General features: G+C 42.8%; 1 protein-coding gene across 10 annotated transcripts in view; it reads left to right on the plus strand.

The window, feature by feature from the left end:
• Positions 1-994: 994 nt before the first annotated feature.
• Positions 995-20155, plus strand: part of FBXO25 (F-box protein 25) — a 53013-nt gene continuing 33852 nt past the window's right edge. For 8 of the 10 annotated variants that reach the window (XM_019427991.2, XM_019427988.2, XM_019427992.2 and 5 more), the window contains exons 1-2: positions 1023-1129; positions 11554-11694. In XM_019427991.2, the coding sequence (XP_019283536.1) occupies positions 11561-11694 (134 nt within the window). In that variant the 5' untranslated portion in view covers positions 1023-1129; positions 11554-11560. Of the gene's footprint in view, positions 1130-11553; positions 11695-20155 lie in introns of all 10 variants that reach the window. The other 2 variants (XM_019427984.2, XM_019427985.2) reach the window with 2 other exon arrangements.

Genomic DNA, 20155 nt, shown 5'->3' on the forward strand with positions numbered 1-20155 from the left:
GCCTGATGCGGGTCTGGAACTCAGGAACTGAGTAGAAACCAAGAGTCCAAAGCTTAACTGACTGAGCCACCCAGGCGCCCAGGGCCATAATCACTTTTACATTATTTTAAAACTGCATAGTCAAAGAATGCTACTGTAACAAGCACATCAAATAATTTACAAAAGTATTTTTCCAAGATCTGAATACCTAGTATATGCTTGCTGCAATGTGTTCCAAATATAAAAACATTTTATAAAGGCAAATACTAAAATCAAGTACCTATTTATTGCTCACTGTATGCCAGGCATGGTTTCAAGTGTTTTCTATTAAGTCATTTAATTCTTGTTTTATTTCTGGGAAAATGAGGCACAGGGTGGTGAAGCCTTATTTATTGCCACAGCTCATCACTAGCCATTCCCGCCTGCAAGCCTCCGAAGTCTGGCTGGGACCCAGCTCAGCCACCTGACTCGCCGGCCTTCCTCTTTCCTCCCCTTCCACCGACACCAACGTTCTTGGTTAGTGATTGGAAAAGCCCACAGGTGCAAGAAGGCCCTCCGGGGCGTCTCCACCCTTCCTGAAAGATCTCAATACCGTAAATCGTCTATAAACGGAAAATGCTTGAGCCTTAAACTTAAGTACAAAAGGTAACTGGCGCGCCAGAGGCTGGGGGCAAATGTAAAGTGCATTTCTGACATTGAGGCGTTTCCGGGAGAGCAGCGGTTGGAAACTGGAGCAGACGGCGGGTAGGTCCCGGGTACCCTCCGCGAGCAGGTTCTGCCAGCCCCTCTGCGCTGCACCCTCAGGAGCGCGCACAGGAAGCACGCGCGCCCTCCCACGCGGGGACGCCGCGCCACGCCCGCGGGGGTCTGCAGACCAGCTGCACCCACTGAGCACGCGCAGAAAGGCGGCGGCGGTGCCCACTGCGCACGCGCGCGGCTCGGCCTCGGGGAGCCGGGTAGCAACACGGCCACGCGGAGCCGCACCTGCCAATCAGCGCGGCCCGGGGCGGGGCTTCTTGTCAGCGCTCCCCAGTAGGCGGTGGACGACTTCCGGCAATAAACCTCCGCTCGGCCGTCAGGTGGGGACCGAGGGCGTCTGCGCTCCAGGTGGGGACGGCGATCCCCCTCCCCCCAGCCCGCCCCGCGCCAGGTAGGGTTGGGGACCCTCGGCGCGCCGGGTGGGGAACAGAGGCGGTCCTCCGTTGCGCGGCGCGGCCTCCCTTGCCCGCCGCCCACCCCGCACGCCCGCGATTCCGCCGCGCCCAGCGCTCCCCCGCTGGGGGCGCCTCCCTCGGGGTCTGCGCGTCCCCTGCCGCGTCCCCGCCTTCTCAGCTGTTCCCGGGGTTCCTTCGTGTCTTGGAGCCGGTGGCCCCGTGCCCCGAGCCTCTACTTCCAGAGATACCCCCTGCTCCCTGCGCTCCTTATCCGCACCGCACCTGCTGCGCGGTCTTGGGTCCCCTGCCCTCGTCTACACCGCGCCTCACCTGCTGCGCGGTCCTCGGTCCCCTGTCCTCGTCCGTGGCGCTGGCATCCTCTCAGTGCCTGACTCCCTGCGCTCTCAGCTGACGCCTGGGCTTTGCGTCCTCCTCTTCACTGTGAACTCCGTTTGGACCCTTCCTGCTGTATTCCACTGCTCTCTGTGGGCCTATTCAGACTCACTCTGAAAACTCACGCATCTGAAGAATCCGTTCTTTCCTTTTTTTTTTTTTTAACTTGTTTTATTTTTTTATTTTTTAAAAACTACATCTAAATGAGTTAGCATATAGTGCAACAATGACTTCAGGAGTAGATTCCGTAGTGCCCCTTACCCATTTAGCCCATCCCCCCTCCACGACCCTTCCAGCAGCCCTCAATTTGTTCTCCATATTTATGAGTCTCTTCTGTTTTCTCCCCCTCCCTGTTTTTTTTCCTTTCCCTTGTGTTCATCTGTTTTGTCTCTTAAAGTCCATATGAGTGAAGTCCTATGATTTTTGTCTTTCTCTGACTAATTTCACTTAGCATAATACCTTCCAGTTCCATTGACGTAGTTGCAAATGACAAGATTTCATTCTTTTTGATTGCCGGGTAATACTCCATTGTATATACCTACCACATCTTCTTTATCCATTCATCCATCAGTGGACATCTGGGCTCTTTCCATACTTTGGCTATTGTTGATAGTGCTGCTATAAACATGGGGGGTGCATGTGTCCCTTTGAAACCTGGATCCCTTGGATAAATGCCTAGTAGTGCAATTGCTGGGTCGTAGGGTAGTTCTATCTTTAGTTTTTAAAAAAATTTTTTTTTAAAATATTTATTTATTTTTGAGACAGAGCATGAACGGGGGAGGGTCAGAGAGAGAGGGAGACACAGAATCCAAAGCAGGCTCCAGGCTCTGAGCTGTCGGCACAGAGCCCGACGCGGGGCTTGAACTCATGGACTGTGAGATCATGACCTGAGCCGAAGTCGGACGCTTAACCGACTGAGCCACCCAGGCGCCCCTCTATTTTTAGTTTTTTGAGGAAGCTCCATACTGTTTTCCAGAGTGGCTGCACCAGCTTGCATTCCCACCAACAATGCAAAAGAGATCCTCTCTCTCCGCATCCTCGCCCATATCTGTTGTGCCTGAGTTGTTAATGTTAGCCATTCTGACAGGTGTCAGCTGGTATCTCCTTGTGGTTTTGATTTGTATTTCCCTGATGAGTGATGTTGAGCATTTTTTTCATGTGTCGGTTGGCCATCTGGATGTCTTCTTTGGAGAAGTGTCTATTCATGTACTTTGCCCATTTCTTCCCTGGATTGTTCTCTGGATGCTGAGTTTGATAAGTTCTTTGTAGATTTTGGATACTAACCCTTTATCTGATATGTCATTTGCAAAATCTCTTCCCATTCTGTCAGTTGCCTTTTAGTTTTGCTGATTGTTTCCTTCGCTGTGCAGAAGCTATTTTGATGAGGTCCCAGTAGTTCATTTTTGCTTTTGTTTCCCTTGCCTCTGGAGACGTGTTGAGTAAGAAGTTGCTGTGGCCAAGATCAAAGAGGTTTTTGCCTGATTTCTCCTTGAGGATTTTGATGGCTTCCTGTCTGACATTGAGGTCTTTCATCCATTTTGAGTTTATTTTTGTGTATGATGTAAGGAAGTGGTCCAGGTTCGTTCTTCTGCATGTTGCTGTCCAGTTTTCCCAGCACCACTTGCTGAAGAGACTGTCTTTATTCCATTGGATATTCTTTCCTGCTTTGTCAAAGATTAGTTGGCCATACGCTTGTGGGTCCATTTCTGGGTTCTCTATTCTGTTCCATTGATCTGAGTGTCTGTTCTTGTGCCAGTCCCATACTGTCTTGATGGTGACGGCTTTGTAGTATAGCTTGAAGTCTGGGATTGTGATGCCTCCTGCTTTGCTTTTCTTTTTCAAGATTGCTTTGGCTATTTGGGGACTTTTCTGGTTCCATACAAATTTTAGGATTATTTGTTCTAGCTCTATGAAGAATGCTGTTATTATTTTGATAGGGATTGCATTGAATATGTAGATTGCCTTGGATAGTATCGACCCTTTAACAATATTTGTTCTTCCTATCCAGGAGCATGGAATCTTTTTCCATTTTTTTGTGTCCTCTTTAATTTCTTTCATAAGCTTTCTATAGTTTTCAGCGTACGGATTTTTCACCTCTTTGGTTAGATTTATTCCCAGGTATTTTATGGTTTTTTGTGCAACTGTAAATGGGATCCATTCCTTGATTTCTCTTTCTGTCACTTCATTGTTGGTGTATAGGAATGTAACTGATTTCTGTGTGTTGATTTTATATCCTGCAACTTTGCTGAATTCGTGAATCAATTCTAGCAGGTTTTTGGTGGAACCTTTTGGGTTTTCCATATAGAGTACCATGTCATCTGTGAAGAGTGCAAGTTTGACTTCCTTCTGGCTGATTTGGATGCCTTTTATTTCTTTGTGTTGTCTGATTGCAGAGGCTAAGACTTCCAATACTATGTTGAATAACAGTGGCGAGAGTAGACATCCCTGTCTTGTTTCTTAGGGGGGGAACCTTAGGGGGAAAGCTCTGTTTTTCCCCACTGAGGATGATATTAGTGTTGGGTTGTTCATGTATGGCTTTTGTGATCTCAAGGTATGCTCCTTCTATCCCTACTTTCTTGAGGGTTTTTATCAAGAAAGGATGCTGTATTTTGTCAAATGCTTTCTTTGCATCTATTGAGAGGATCATATGGTTCTTGTCTTTTCTTTTATTGATGTGATGAATTGCGTTGTTTTGCAGATATTGAACCAGCCCTGCATCCCAGGTAGAAATCCCACTTGGTTGTGGTGAAATATTTTTTTTAGTGTATTATTGGATCTGGTTGGCTAATATCTTGTTGAGGATTTTTGCATCCATGTTCATCAGGGAAATTGGTCTGTTGTCCTCCTTTTTAGTGGGGTCTCTGTCTGGTTTGGAATCAAGGTAATGCTGGCTTCATAGAAAGAGTTTGGAAGTTTTCCTTCCATTTCTATTTTTTGGAACACCTTCAAGAGAATAGATGTTAACTCTTCCTTAAATGTTTGGTAGAATTCCCCTGGAAAGCCATCTGGCCCTGGACTCTTGTTTTTTTTGGCAGATTTTTGATTACTAATTTGATTTCCTTACTGGTTATGGGTCTGTTCAAATTTTCTATTTCTTCCTGTTTCAGTTTTGGTAGTGTATATGTTTCTGGGAATTTGTCTGTTTCTTCCAGATTGCCCATTTTATTGGCATATAATTGCTCATAATATTCTCTTATTATTGTTTTTATTTCTGCTGTGTTGGTTGTGATCTCTCCTCTTTCATTCTTGATTTTATTTATTTGGGTCTTTTCTTTTTTCTTCTTGATCAAAGTGGCTAGTGGTTTATCAATTTTGTTAATTCTTTCAAAGAACTAGCTTCTGGTTTCATTGATCTGTTCTACTGTTTTGTTTTGGTTTTTCTTTTTTTTTTTTGGCTTCGATAGCATTAATTTCTGCTCTAATCTTTATTATTTCCTGTCTTCTGCTGGTTTTGGGTTTTATTTGCTATTCTTTTTCTAGCTCCTTAAGGCATAAGGTTAGTTTGTGTATCTGAGATTTTTCTTCCTTCTTTAGGAAGGCCTGGATTACTATATACTTTACTCTTATGACCACCTTTGCTGTGTCCCAGAGCTTTTGGGTTGTGGTGTTATCAGTTTCATTGACTGCCATATACTTTTTAATTTCCTCTTTAACTTCTTGGTTCGCCCATTCATTCTTTAGTAGGATGTTCTTAAGAATCTGTTCTTTTCTCTGGAAACCCTCATTTCTTGCCTTTTCCAAATCTGTAACCTCTATCCCTAATCAGAATACACGTTTTCGCATTCTTACCTAAGAATTCATACTCCTCTTCCTTTTTAGTTTCCCTCTTTATTTCCTGGTCTCTGTTTCTTGGAAGCCTCTGTGATCCTCACTCAGGCCTTGTTACAGTAAATCCCATTTCTGATTCTCAATCCACCGCTCACCATCTCTTGATGTTCTTTCGGCATCAAGTTCTTCCATGCTTATAAGCCGTGTTCATGTTTGGCTCTAAATTATTTGGAAATCTTGTAAGGATAAGAAAGTAGTGAAAGAGATCAAGTGCTTGTGAAATTGATGACCAGTCTTTCTTGATGCGGAACAATGGAAGTTTACTCAAAATTTATGTTAAGACATAAGAAATAAGGGGAAAAGAAACTCGCTTGCCAGCTATTTTCCTTGACTGTGGAACTGCTTTGCTATTGTCTGTGATTTTCTTACCTGAGTATAGTATGTGTAGCATTGCCTTGAGCTCTGCACAGGACAGCTTTCACTGTCTGGGGGATGAACTTAATAAGGGCTGTGAGTACCCGTTCCTGTGGTTCCTTTTCACCTAACTTAAGACAAACAGTGAGGTACATGTAGCCTTTTACAAGGCTGGTATGTTTTCCTGAGTGTTTTTATATTTAGATCACTCATTACTTTTGCATACAGCGCCAGATATGATCTATATAAGGTAACAGTAAAAAAAAAAAAAAAAAAAAAAACCAACAACAAACCACAGTTTTATGACCTTTGTTTTCACAGGGTGCTCATGAATTGCTGTCACAAACATGCAGGCATATGGGGTGCCTGGTGGCTCAGTCGGTTGAGTGTCCGGCTTCGGCTCAGGTCATGATCTCATGGTTTGTGAGTTCGAGCCCTGCGTTGGGCTCTGTGCTGACGGCTCAGAGCCTGGAGCCTGCTTTGGAGTCTGTGTCTTCCTCTCTCTCTCTGTCCCTCCCCCGCTCGCGCACGTGCACGCGTTCTCTTTCTCTCTCTCAAAAATAAACATTAAAAAAATTTTTTTTATAAACATGCAGGCATAGAGCATAGACCATGGAATGAAACTGTAGGAATGTAACTCCCAGCTCCGCCAGATGTTGTGCCTCAGTTTCTTCATCTGTAAAATGGAGAATTAAGCCTGTAGAAAGGGGGATGGCAACATTTTCTAGCTTTTAGATAGAAGTGTGAGATAGAAGTGTGATAGCAGTGTGAGGGCTGAGGTAATACAGGTAAGTTGATCATAGGAATGCCTAACTCATACTAAGATCTAATACACATTGCTATTGTATCATTAGTTAAGAAAAGGAAAATGCTTGGAGGAAGACCTTTCTGGGTTTGACCTGCCTCCCATGTTGGGAGTTTCCACCCCCATGCCCTGCTGTGTGCAATAGAGATGAAGTGAAGATTTTTGAGAGTTCAGCCCCTATGCTCTCTGACATCCGTTAGCATGACCTGTGCATAAAATTGCAAATTGTACCAGCTACTTCACGACAGAGTAGCCGCCTCTGAGTAGCTGCTCTTACATGCTTAATAATTTTCAGGAGTAAGTTTTGCTTTTATTTTTGTGTTTGAAATTTTTAAAACAAATGTGATTTTAGTTAAAATTTATTGAGGTGTAGCAATTCAGGTCTTTAGCAAGACAGATAAATATATTTCCGTCAAAAGTGATGGGTTCATCATTCCAGAAGTTTAGTAGTAGCTCTGATCTGCAAATTTAGATGGCTCAAGTTGGGAGTATTTTTGAAAATTTGGTACCAGACCTTTCACATTGCTTCTTGTCCATTTTGCTTCTTGCTTTTTCCCTGATGGCTTTTTGTTGTTTCTAATAAGTCTTCTTCCAGAGTATGCTTTAGTTCATGAACTGTATAGGATTACACCTTAAAATGAAGCTTCATTGTGACCCAAAGAAGATAATATGTCAAATCTCTGGAATCCTCATGTCTACAGCGGAACAAATCTTTTCCTCGGTGTTGAAAATAAAAACCTTGGAAATGTACTATTTTTTAAAAATGTTTTATTTTTGAGAGGGCACCCGTGGAGGAGGGGCAGAGAGAGGGACAGGGAATCTGAAGCAGGCTTCACACTGTCAGCAGTGAGCCCGATGTAGGGCTTGAACTCACGAACCACGAGATCATGATGTGAGCCGAAGTCTGCCGCTCAACCGACTGAGCCACCCAGGCGCCCCAGAAATGTACCGTTTTTTATGTAGCTGCATTTCATTCCTTCCAATCCCTGTAAGTACAAACACCTACGTGTGAAATATTCAGGCTAACCATTCATTGCTCGCAGAGGTAGTTGCAAAAGAGTTGATTATCTTACTTGGAATACTAAGCTGACTCTTCACAGTGAAAACTTTGGTTAAACGTGATAGAAGTTGCTTTTGAGGCCTGAATAGACGTGTATTAAGTGGTGAGTGGGCCTAGTGCCTAACTAGACAAGTACAACGTGCGTCATCATCTTTTAAGAAAGTGTGTTAGTGGTGGTGTCGGCAGAGCTTTCTCTTGCTTGATTACTTGTGCTTTCCGCCTCCACCCTCCCGTTCCGTCTTCTCCACAGACCCAGGCAGATCATTCTCAGAACAGCACTGCTCACATCACCACGTTGCCCAAAAACTTTTATTTGGAGAATAAAGTCTGGACACCTTTGATGTTCAAGGCTTCTGAACACCTTTCCACCCTGCCTACCAGCCTTCCCAAAGATTTCTCTCCTAGCCGACCTGTTCTGTTCACTATTCTGAAAGGTGTCACTTGTATTCCCATCTTCGTTTCTTTTTGCCCACCATTTCTGGGATTGGTATTTTTCCCTAGTCTCTCCACTTAAGATCTAACCATGGGCTTTAAGGCCAAGATCACGTCCTAGTTTTTCTTCAGAGGTCCTAGATGGCTGGATTTTTACTTTGAATTTCTTTTAGTTATTCTCTCACTCAGTACATACATACACATTTTTTTATGTTTTTAAAATATATTTCCATACATTATTTGTGTTTTCTCACTTTTCTTTTTATTTTTTAATGTTTATTTGTTTTTAAGAGAGAGAGAGCGTGTGCATGTGAGTGGGGAAGGGGCAAGAGAGAGGGAGACACAGGATCTGAAGCAGGACCTGGAATCTGAAGCAGGACCCAGGTGCCCCATTTATTTATTTTTTTAAATGTTTACTTTTGAAAGAAAGAGTGGGGTAAGGGCAGAGAGGGGGTGGGGGACAGAGGATCTGAAGCAGGCTCTGTGCACAGAGCCTGATGTGGGGCTTGAACTCACAAACTGTGAGATCATGACCTGAGCCGACTGAGCCACCCAGGCACCCCTATATTTGGTCTGTTTAGCAGTATTCTGCATGGTTGCTAGTTTTTTTAAACACGGATTTTTCCAAATCTGTGATAACGAGAGATCTCAGAGATGGTCCTCGTTACACATTGTTCCCTCGTGTGTGTTTTATGAGACTAAACTGTTTCAGAGCATCTTGCCTTCTTGGGTTAGGAGTGTTCTCTGGACTATATCTGAAGCTTCATGAAAATTTAGAAAATCATTGTATACTATTGGAGACGATTCTAGTTAACTGAATTGACTAGACATGGGTGGTAGCTTTTGCATTTTAGGGTAGTTGGTAGCTTGAAACAAGTCTGCAAGATGATGCTTACCAAAATAGTGCTGGTATTTAAACAGGGATATTTAAGTACTTTCTAAAGTAAGAATTTAAGTGAATGAATGTGGGACTATAAAAGATGTGTTCTTGCTGGAAGCTCAAGTTGAGTGGGGTTTTGAGATCCTCTTGGTATACAAGAACATCTCATATGCCATTTAGGGAAATGAGCATGTAGAATTGACCCAGCAATGTTGCTGAAGACTTGGACTTTCCTTTTTTTGTCTCTTCTAAGCCAGTATCGAAGTCTATCTAGTAGCCTATTTTTTGTTAGTTATAATATAGTTGGGAGATTATATTTGAAAAACTTTTATCACTCAGGTACTCTGTGTTAGAAACACTGTACATTAGAGAAATGCTCCAAGTCTACTTTGGACTTGAGATTAACATAATACATTATTCTATTGAAACTATCTTTGGTTGAGCTATCAGTTATGTTTTTGTAGCTAAATTCAACATACACTTTTGAATTTTTACCATACTAGCTTGTTAATAATGTTTTCCTTTCTGCCAATCATTTGAAATACATTCTTCTCTTGTCTTCCTGCTCCCTACCGCCTACCTCTTAGGCTCTTCCTTTTCAATTTCCTTTCTTGGCTCATCTTTATCTGCTTGTCTCTTAAATGTCATTGTCCCTTAGAGTTTTTCCCTTGCCTCTGTTTTTTTCCCACTGTTACTCTCTGTGGGGGAAACATCCGTAGGTATCATTCCATAGGTATCATTCCTATGGCTTTGGTGACTCCCTGAATGCTGACGGTTTTCCTATTGTGTTCTCCAGCCTTATTCTCTCTTCTGAGCGATGGATCTGTATATGCATCCATTCAATGTTTGTTGAGCTCCCTTGCATGCCTGGCATTGTTAAAAAAAAATGCACGTACCTGTCACACACAAATACTTGTATTTAATTGTCTGGAATGAAGCCAAGCACTTGTATTTTCTAAAAGCTTCTAAGACTGTTAGACAGGTTAACGCACAGTGAGGGTTGAGAAGCACTGAGCCACGGGAAGGCAAGTCTGGGCAATGGAAGAGCTAGTATTTGAGCTCTTTTTGTCACCAAGTTATAAAGTTATTTATTTTGAGAGAGCCAGCAGGGGAGGGGCAGAAAGAGGAACCCCAAGCAGGCTCCATGCTGTCAGCATAGAGCCCAATGTGGGGCTCAAACTTATGAACTGTGGAATCATGACCTGAGCCGAAACCAGGAGTCGGACACTTAACCGACTGAGCCACCGAGGTGCCCTGAAGGTCATGATTTTTATACTTGGGTCCTTATACGCGGATTCTAGTATAGTGCTGTCCTGTCGCCACGGACTCAGTAGATCTGACAGGCCTGTCCAAAACTGGAATTAATGTCTCTTCTTTCTTTATTCCTTATCTCAGAGGCAGGTTCAACAAACTCAAATCTGTCTCTCTGACTTCCCCTGACACGTGCAGCCAGCCTGGGGTTGCTCCGTGCCCCACGGGCCTCTCCCGGGCATAGCTGAGCGTGTGGTAGCTGGTCCCCTTAGTGTCAGAGAGCAAGACAAACAAGGCCTTGATTGCTGGTGACCCTGCCTCCTAAGTGCTTCTAGCATCTGTGTCTTCTGCAGCCCTCCTCTTGCACCTCGTAAAGGCTTGTATTCCATAGCTGCCAGTCCTAACTCTTCTTCCCGCCACGTGTCCCCCGACCTCCGTCCTCACAGTGGGACCCTGAGGCTTTTGTAACACTTGGGTCTAATCGAATCGTGTACCTGCGGAAGTTCCTTTCTTGGCCCCTCGCTGCCCTTGCAGGAAAGTCCAGTCCTCTGACTTGGGCACTGCTCCAGTCTCCCTTCTCACAGCTCCCTATGCTTGCTGTCCTACTGTGAGCCGCAACCAGGTTGACGCACATACAGCGCTGGACACAAATATGTCTCGTGTTCCGTTGCTTCTAATTTCTGGTGCAGAGGGTTTTTCTGTTTGCTGTAATGCTCCCGTTCTTCCTCACTCCTTGACCCCTACTTGTTCTCCAGGTCCCAGCTGAGATGGCCCCTCAGGTAAACCTTTCCTGACAGATGCAGTGTTGGGCTAGTGCGTCCACCAATACGTAGCCCTTCTTATCGTTTTGGTGCCACTGAGGTACTGTGTCCTCTTTGCTCCCCTGTGTCTAGCCAGCATTTAAGGCACATGCAGACATTTAAATATTAAGAGCTTTATTCTTTAGAATCAATGAATGTTCTCGGGGCGCCTGGGTGGCTCAAGTTGGTCAAGCATCCTGACTCTTCATATCAACTCAAGTCATGATCTTTGATTTGTGACATCAAGCCCTGTGTTACACAGCACAAAGCCTGCTTGGGATTCTCTCTCTCTCTCTCTCTCTCTCTCTCTGTCCCTCCCCTCTGCTCTTTCAAAATAAACATTTTTTAAAAATGAGGGGCACCTGGGTGACTCAGTTAGTTGAGCATCTGACTTCAGCTTCAGGTCATGATCTCACAGTTCGTGGGTTCGAACCCTGCATTGACAGCTCAGAGCCTGGATCCTGCCTCTGATTCTGTCTCTCTCGCTCTCTGCCCCTCCCCCACTTGTGTGCACGTGTGCGCGCACATGTTCTCTTTCTCAAAAATAAACATTAAAACGTTCTGAATGAAAGGAAACTTGCTAATTACATAAATTCTTAACATAAATTCTTTTGCAGGGGAACTATGCCATTTTTGGGTCAGGACTGGAGATCTCCTGGATGGAGCTGGATTAAAACAGAAGATGGATGGAAGAGATGTGAATCCTGGAGTCGGGAACTTGAGAGAGAGAATAACCAGCGCAACCTGAGTCACAGCATGTAAGTTATACCAGAACCACGCCATCTGCCTGCCTAACATTTATGGTTTCTATTTTTGAAGTCCCAGAAAAGCTCCATAACTTGTACTCTGGCTGAGTTTGCCCAGACACACAGTAGACTGTGTAGTGCCCACCGACAGATGCTGCTCTCTTCTATGTAAAACAGGTAACCTTTACAGTAATCTGAGGAAACAGGATTACTATCGACCCCACGTCATAGCTGAGGAGCTCAGGAAATGAAGATACGGTCTTGGCAGCATGTATCTGAGACTCCCGATGACAGTGGCTTGCACAAGACAGGAAGTCTGTTTCTCTCCCTGGAAATCCTGAGTTGGTGTAGTGACTCTGCTCAGGGATGGAAAGACATTCTGTGCTGGTGCTCTGCTGGCCCTTCTGCACAGTCGAAGAGGGCGTATCGCCCACAGCACCTATGGTCCAGTCAGCAGGGCAGGAGAGGAGCAGGACGCGTGTGTCACATTTGCTCACATCTTGGCTGGAGCATGAGATGCATGGGAACTAGGGGGCGTGGTCTCTCTGATGCACAGCTGTGTGTTCAGATAAACCTCAGAGATGGTGTGAACACAGAAGCGGGGATGGTGACCGGCAGTCTCTACCACAAATGCAATTTGAACATCCGAAGGATTAGGAAGATCTCAGGGCTTCTTTCTTCAAGGTGTTATGGATCTAGTAATTGATTTTACGGTATATATTTTTTAAAAATTGTTTTTAATGTTTGTTTTTGAGAGAGAGAGAGAGAGACAGAGCGTGAGTGGGGGAGGGGCAGGGAGAGAGGGAGACACAATCCAAAGCAGGCTCCAGGCTCTGAGATGTCAGCACAGAGCCCGATGCCGGGCTCGAACCCACAAACCGCAAGATCATGACCTGAGCTGAATTCGGGCACTCAACCAACTGAGTCACCCAGCCACCTCAGTTTCACTGTATGTTTTAATTTTGCATTTGCATGATTACCAACTCTGTATTTTTAACAGGGAGGACATCTGATTTTCATTTTCAAGAAATCATTTTATTATTTTTTTCATCATGAGACGTGTACTCAATCCCTATCCCCTATTTCACCCATTGCCCACCTATCTCCCCCTCTGGTGACCATGAGTTTGTTCTTTATAGTTAAGAGTCTGTTTCTTAGCTTTGCCACTTTTTTTTCCCCTTGCTCATCTTTGTTTCTTAAATTCCACATGTGAATGAAGTCATTTGGTATTTGTCTTTGACTTATTTTGCTCAGCATAATGTGCTCTAGCTCCATCCACGTCATTGAAAATGGCAAGATTTCATTCTTTTTATGGCTGAGTGATATTCCGTTGTGTATACACCACTTCTCCTTCATCCGTTCATTGGTCAGTGGACACTTGGGCTGCTTCCATATCTTGGCTCTTGTAACTAATGCTACAACAAACAAAGGGTGTATGTATCCCTGTGAGTTAGTGCTTTTACATTTTTTGGGTAAATACCCAGTAATGCAATTGCTGGGTTGTAGGGTAGTTCTCTTTTTAACTTTTTGAGGAACCTCCATACCGTTTTCCAGAGTGGCTGCACCAGTTTTCATTCCCACCAGCAGTGCACGAGGGTTCCCCTTTCTCTGCGTCCTTAACCAGCGCTTGTTCTTTCTGGTGTTGTTGATTTTAACTGTTCTGACAGGTGTGTGAGGTGATATCTCATTGTGGTTTTGATTTGCATTTTTCTGATGATGAGCGATGTTGAGCATCTTTTCATGTGTCTGTGGGTCATTTGTATGCTTTCTTTGGAGAAACGTTTTCTGCCCATTTTTTAATTGTTTTTTGGGGTATTGAGTTGTATAAGTTCTTTATGTATTTTGGATACTAACCCTTTATCGGATATGTCATTTGCAAATATCTTTTCCTATTCTGTATGTTGTCTTTTAGTTTTGCTGATTGTTTCCTTTGCCGTAGAGAAGCTTTTTATTTTGATGTAGTCCCAATAGTTTATTTTTCACTTCAGCCTGTCTGATTTTCTGACAGATATGTAGTGCTTTAGATTAGAGACTGGTTTGCAGTATTTGACTATGTTCAAATTATAGGATATATTTCAGATTATAATTATAGTAAAGGTAACATGTATATATTGTGGCATTTCTGTTCCATTCTGAATTTTATTTAATCTTGATGAATGTAAATTTTATATAAGATTGGTAATTATGCATGCTATCAGTATTAGATAATGTCACACAGCTGTGAATTTTAAGTTATTTTTTTGTCTTCCAGTTTTCGTAGCAAATTATTTAAATTCAAGGTTGGTTGAATACATGTGGAAATGGTTGATGTTTGCATGGACTCCTCATGACCTACTGTTAAACGTGGAGACTCCAGAAGTCACCATTTTAGGATGGGTAAAGAGTCTGGGAAATGTCAGACTGAAAAAGCTGTCAGGTGTGAAATACGATGTTACTGCCACTTCTACTCTAAGGAATTTGCATGAGTTTGTCTTTTCTTCCTTGTGTATTTTTCCCCACACATTCCCACACATTTTTCTGTATACACACAAAGTTAGCGAAAATCCACTCAAGCTATGTTTCTTTACGTGATAAACTCCGTTTCCACCTGTCTCCCTCACCCTCTTCCCTGTAAACTCTCCCCTCACCCACTCCCATTCAAACTTCATTTAAAAATCCTTTGAAATAGTAAGCTTTGCTGACCGATGCTTCTCTGCGCCATCGAAACCTATCCAGCTGTGCTTATTGAGACGGCTTTATTCGTTGGGTGAAGTGAAGGCGGAATGAGTTAACTGTCTGTCCTTTACACCTTCTGGTTGCCCTTTTTCCTACTCTTTTTTTCTTTGTTCTCCTCCTTTTGCCCATTTCCACAAAAATGCATATCCTAACCTGTGGGGAGAGGCCACAGATGACCCAGAACTATATAGCCAGTGTCTGATATTTTTCTTACCCTGGAAGAAAAAGCAATTTAACTTTGAACTAAAATTTGCAGAAAATAAAACCATATGTAACCACCATTTCAAATTGCTGAGGAAAATTACCTCTTCCTCTGAATGTCTGTGAGAAACAGCATTCCCAATTCTTTGGTTGAAGATGGGCTTTCTAAAGCTAGTAAAAATAATTTACACACTCAAGATTCTAACCAGCTTTGTAAAATGTTTTATAATGGGCATGAGGATACAAGACCTTTAAATATCCCCTTGCTCTCTTTTTGCCTCATTTTAGGATTAAAAGTTGAGCATGTAGGTAAGAAATTACTTGGTTCAACAGGGTTAATTCAGGTAGGGCTGACCCGTTCATACTTTGAATCCTGACTAAGCTGCTTTTTCAAGCAACATTCGTGATACTGTGGAGGTTGATGATGGAGTGAACATTCACCTCTATTTTGCATGCCTCATTCTTCCCTTAAAAGATGTGTGGAGCGTACAGAGTCTTGTACGGCAGAGCACTGATTGATACGTGGGTACTTCATCTTGCACCCTCCTGGGGAGGTTTCTTCACTCCCCTGTAGATGCACAAGAGAGGGTGGGTGGGCTGGGCCACACAGTGATGACGGGATACCCAGTTTGGGATTCTAGTGGAGGGAGGATGCGCATGTGCCCAGGGCAGTGTCCATGCAGTCGGATGGTGGGGAACATGGTCAACGAGATAGTAGGCAACAGACTGGATGAGGAGAAAAGGGAGCAGCCCCCAGATACACCGTGAGCCTTTGGCTTGGGGAGAACCATACTAAGTCCTCATCTGGCTCGGTCCCCCCACCAGGGTGTTGTTGCTACTCAGTGTGACATTTGGTGACAGATCTTGTAGGATTTTTGCAAAGGAAGGTATCGCAGAGGAGGGTCCGGATACTGTGTCTTTGAGAATTGGTAGCCTTTCCCATCAGATTGCACCGTGCTTAGTAGCTGCAGGCTTTGAGGAGGCCTCTGAGAGAAGGCAGCGCTCCTGTGAGGCTGAAGGGTGGTGGTGGCGGGGGGGGGGGGGGGGGTGGGGTGGGGGTGGGTGGCAGCTATGTGGGGCTTAGCTCTGCCTTAACAGTGACATTTCTAGCATCTTCTCCCTTTGCGTTTAGTTTATTAAACCTTTTCATTGCATTATTTTTATTGACATCTCATTGAACGTTGTTTCAAATCTCAGTTTCGATAATTTAAGGTTTATTTTGGTCATTTGCTTCTCAGTGGACATAGCAGTGGCGGGCATCGTAAATTTGGGGCTCCACAGAAAGTATTGTCAACTCTACTGAAAATACCAGTTCAGTTGTGGGTCCCCTGCCAAGGAAAAAGGAAAGAGGCCATATTTTTGGTTCCCCTACGAGAATGCCAAATGGGTCTCTGATCACGAAGATGGATAGAGAATTCAGGAGATCCTCTGGTGCTTGAAGTCATACTTAACCAACTGAGCCACCAGGCGCCCCAGGGAAAGAATCTTAAGCAGGTTGCACACTCGATCCCATGACTGAGAGATCATGACTTGAGCCAAAATCAAGAGTCAGACGCTCAACTGACTGAGCCTCCTGGGCACCCGTATGTACAGCTTTTTAGTTTGATGTGTTCCACTTGTTTATTTTTGCTTTTGTTGCCCGTGCTTTTGGTGTCAGATTAAAAATTGTCACCCAGACCAGTGAATATCCAGAAGCTCACCCCTATGTTTTCTTCCAGGAGTTTTATGGTTTCGGGTCTTACGTTCAAGTCTTTAGTCCATTGTGACCTAATCTTGGGGTAAGGTAGTGATCCAGTACCCTTCTTTTGCATGAAGGCGTCCACTTCCCCAACACCATTTACTAAGGAGCCTCTTCTTTCCCCACTCTTGACTCCATCATTCTGAATTAATTGACCACATATATGAGGATCCATTTCTGCATACTCTGTTCTGTTCATTTGCATGCCTTTTATGCCAACGCTGTATTGAGTATTGCAGCTTTGTGATATAGTTTGAAATCAGGGTACATGATGCCCCCAGCTTTGTTTTTCTTTCTCAGGATAGCTTTGGCTATTCACAATCTTTTATGGTTCCATATATGTTAAGGTTATTTGTTCTGCTTCTGTGAAATGTGCCTTTGGACTTTCGATAGGGATTGCGTTGAATCTGTAGATTGTTTTGGGTAGTGTGGGCATGCTAACAATATTAGTTCTTTCAGTCTGTGAACACAGCATGTCTTTCCATTTATTTGTGTCGTCTTCAGTTTTTGGTTTTTTTTTTTTTTTTTTTTTTAGTGTCCTTTAGTTTTCAGCATACGTGTCTTTGACCTCCTCGATTAAATTTGTTCTTAGATATTCTTTTCGGTGCAATTATAATTGGGATTGCTGTCTTAATTTTTCCTTTTGGTATCTTGTTATTAATATATGGAAACACAACAGATGTTTGTATATTGTGGATTAGGTGAGCACGGCTGAGCAGCCAGCACATACTGTGTCCTGGCATAGTGACTGGCTTCAGCCAGGTACAGCCAGAAGGTGTGGGTTCTGGACTGTTTGAGCTCTTGGTGAAGTCCCAACCCCCACTTGCTAGACTCAGCATTGTGATGATGGGAGCCGAGCTGCTAGGAGTTGGCGACCCCGTGGAGTTGGGGAGCAGAGCTGTCCCCGCTGGCAGCGGAGCTGAAAGACAGGTCCTTGTGACCTTGTGTGAGCCCTCAGTAGGATCAGGCCTACGTTTTCCTGCTTCTGACAGTAAGAAGGTTCCCCTTTGGTGAACGCCAGCTGGAGTTTGGTTTTTATCATTTAATCTAGCGGATGTAGTTGGAATGTGTTTTGTTTTTGTGTTTGTTTTGTAGTATTTGTGACCTTTTCAGAATGTGTATTTTGTGATTATGTTTTTAAAATTTAACATAAATATTTTCTTTTTCTTAAGATTCCTAAATTTTTATAAGCTTCAGGCTCCACAATACCTGAGTTTGGTTTCGTTGGAGCAGGACTTTATTTTTTATTTTTTTGTTGTCACAAATGGCCGGATTTCTTTTTTATGGCTGAATGACATTCCAGTGTGTACGTGCATATGTGCATGTATGTACGTGTATATGTGTACACGTGCACACATCATCTTCAGTCAGTGGACACTCGGGCTGCTTCCATGTCTTGGCTGTTGTAAGTAATGCTGCACTGAATATACGGGTGCACACGTCTCTTCAAATTGGTGTTTTCTTGGAAACAAAACCAGAAGTGGAATTGCTGGATCATAGGGTATCTATTTTTAATATTTTGAGAAGTGTCCACACTGTTTTCCACAGTGGCTGCGCCAGTTCGCACCTCCACCAACAGTGCATGAAGGCTCTTTTCTCCGGGTCCTCGCCAACACTTGCTATTTGCCTTTTTGATACTAGACGATCTGACAGGTGTGCGGTGGTCTCTGATTGTGGTTTTGAGCGGAATTTCCCCGATTACTGCTGTACTGAGCACCTTGTAATATGTCTGTTGGCATCTGTGTGTCTTCTTTGGAAGAATGTCCATCCCCATTCTCTGCTCCTTTTTAAATTGGATTGTTTGGCCTTTTTTTCTTTTTCTTTCTTTCTTTTCTCTTTTTTTCTTTTTTCTTTTCTTTTACTGAATGAGTTTTTAAAGACGCTTTTTTATATTAACCTCTTATCAGATACATGATTTGCAAATATTTTCTCCCATTTGGAAGGTTGTCTTTTTATTTTGTTGATGGTTTTCTCTGCAGAAGCTTTTTGTTTTGATATGACCCACTGGTTTACTTTTGCTTTTTGGTGTCAAACCCAAAAAAATCATTTCCAAGATGACTGTCAAGGAGTTTACTGCCTGTTGTTTTCTTCTAGAAGTTTTATAGTTTCAGGTCTTACATTTGATTCTTCAATACGTTTTGGGTTAATTTTTGTGAATGGGGTGAGAAAGTGGTCCAGCTTCCTCTTCCTTGCATGTTGCTGTCCAGTTTTCCCAGCACCATTTACTGAAGGGACTGTCCTTTCCCCATTGGATATTCTTGGCTCCTTTGTCTTAAATTTATTGACCATGTATGTGTGGGTTTTTTCTACACTCTCTGTTCTGTTCCATTGACCCATGACCATCTTTATTTACTTATACTATTTTGTTCTGATTAGTATAGTTTTATAACATAGTATGAAATCAGGGAGCATGATGCTTCCAGCTTTGTACTTCTTAAGATTGGTTTGGATATTTGGGGTCTTTTGTGGTTATATATAAATGTTAGGATTGTTTATTTCTTTGAGAAATGTCATTGGAATTTCTATAGGGATTATATTAATTCTGTAGATTGCTTTCAGGTATGGACATTTTAACAATATTAATTGTACCTGTCCATGAACATGGAATATCTTTCCATTTATATGTCATCTCCAGCTTATTTCATCAATGTCTTGTGGTTTTCTGTGTACAAGTCTTTAATCTCCTAGGTTAAATTTATGTCTAGGTATTTTATTCTTTTTGGCACAATTAATTGTAAATGAAGCTGTTTACTGAATTTTTAAATTTATCTTCTTGAGAGTTCCTTATTAGTGTTAGAAAACATAGATTTTTACATATTTGTATCCTACATTTTTCTGACCTCATTTATTCTAATGGTCTTTTGATGGAGTCTTCAGGGTTTTCTATGTAGAAGATCATGTCACCAGGAAATAATGATGGTTTTACTTCTTTCTTGACAATTTGAATGCTTTCTATTTCTTTTCTTGCAAAATTAGAAAGGACTTCCAGTCTAATGTTGACTAAAAGTGGCAGAAGTGGTGGCTATCCTTGTCTTGCTCCTGGTCTTAGAGGAGAAGCTTTAAGCTCTTCATTGAGTATGATGTTAGCTGTGGGCTTGTCATATATGACCTTTATTATGTTGAGGTAGGTTCATCTGTACCCTCCTGAGAGTTTTTGTCCTAAATGTTTGTCGAATTTTGTCAAATTATTTTTGTGCATCTGTTATGTTGATCATATGATTTTTATTCTTCCTTTTGTTAATGTAGTATATCACATTGATGTGCAGATGTTGAACCGTCTTTGAATGCCTGGAATAAACCCATTTGATCATAGTGTATAATGCTTCTAATGTTATGTTGATTTGCTTTGCTAATATTTGATTAAGGGTTTTGCATCTATATTCATCAGGGATATGAACCTGTAAGTTTCTTCTCTCATGCTGTTTGTGTCCAATTTGGTATGAAAGCACTGCTAACCTCTAAAACGGAGTTTGGAATCATTCCTTTGTGTCTCCCTCTCCCTCTCCCCCTCTCCCCCTCCCCCTATTTTGAAGAAGTCCCTCAGGCACTTCTTGTAAGGCTCATCTAGTGTGATGAGCTCCTGTAAGTCCTGCTTGCCTAGGAAACCATCTTGCCTCAGTTCTACAGGACAGCTGTGCAGGGTACGGTAATCTCAGTTGGCGTTTTTTTCTTCCAGCACTTTGAATACATCATGCCCCTCCTTCCAGCCTGCGAAGTTTCCACTGAAAAGTCTGTGGGAGTCTTACAGGGTTTTCTTATATACAACCAGTTGTTTTTCTCTTGCTGTTTTTAAAATTCTTGCCCTGTCCTTTAGTTTTG

Source organism: Panthera pardus, unplaced genomic scaffold, assembly GCF_024362965.1.
Source record: "Panthera pardus isolate Hobbes unplaced genomic scaffold, ASM2436296v1 HiC_scaffold_13, whole genome shotgun sequence".
NCBI lineage: Eukaryota > Metazoa > Chordata > Mammalia > Carnivora > Felidae > Panthera > Panthera pardus.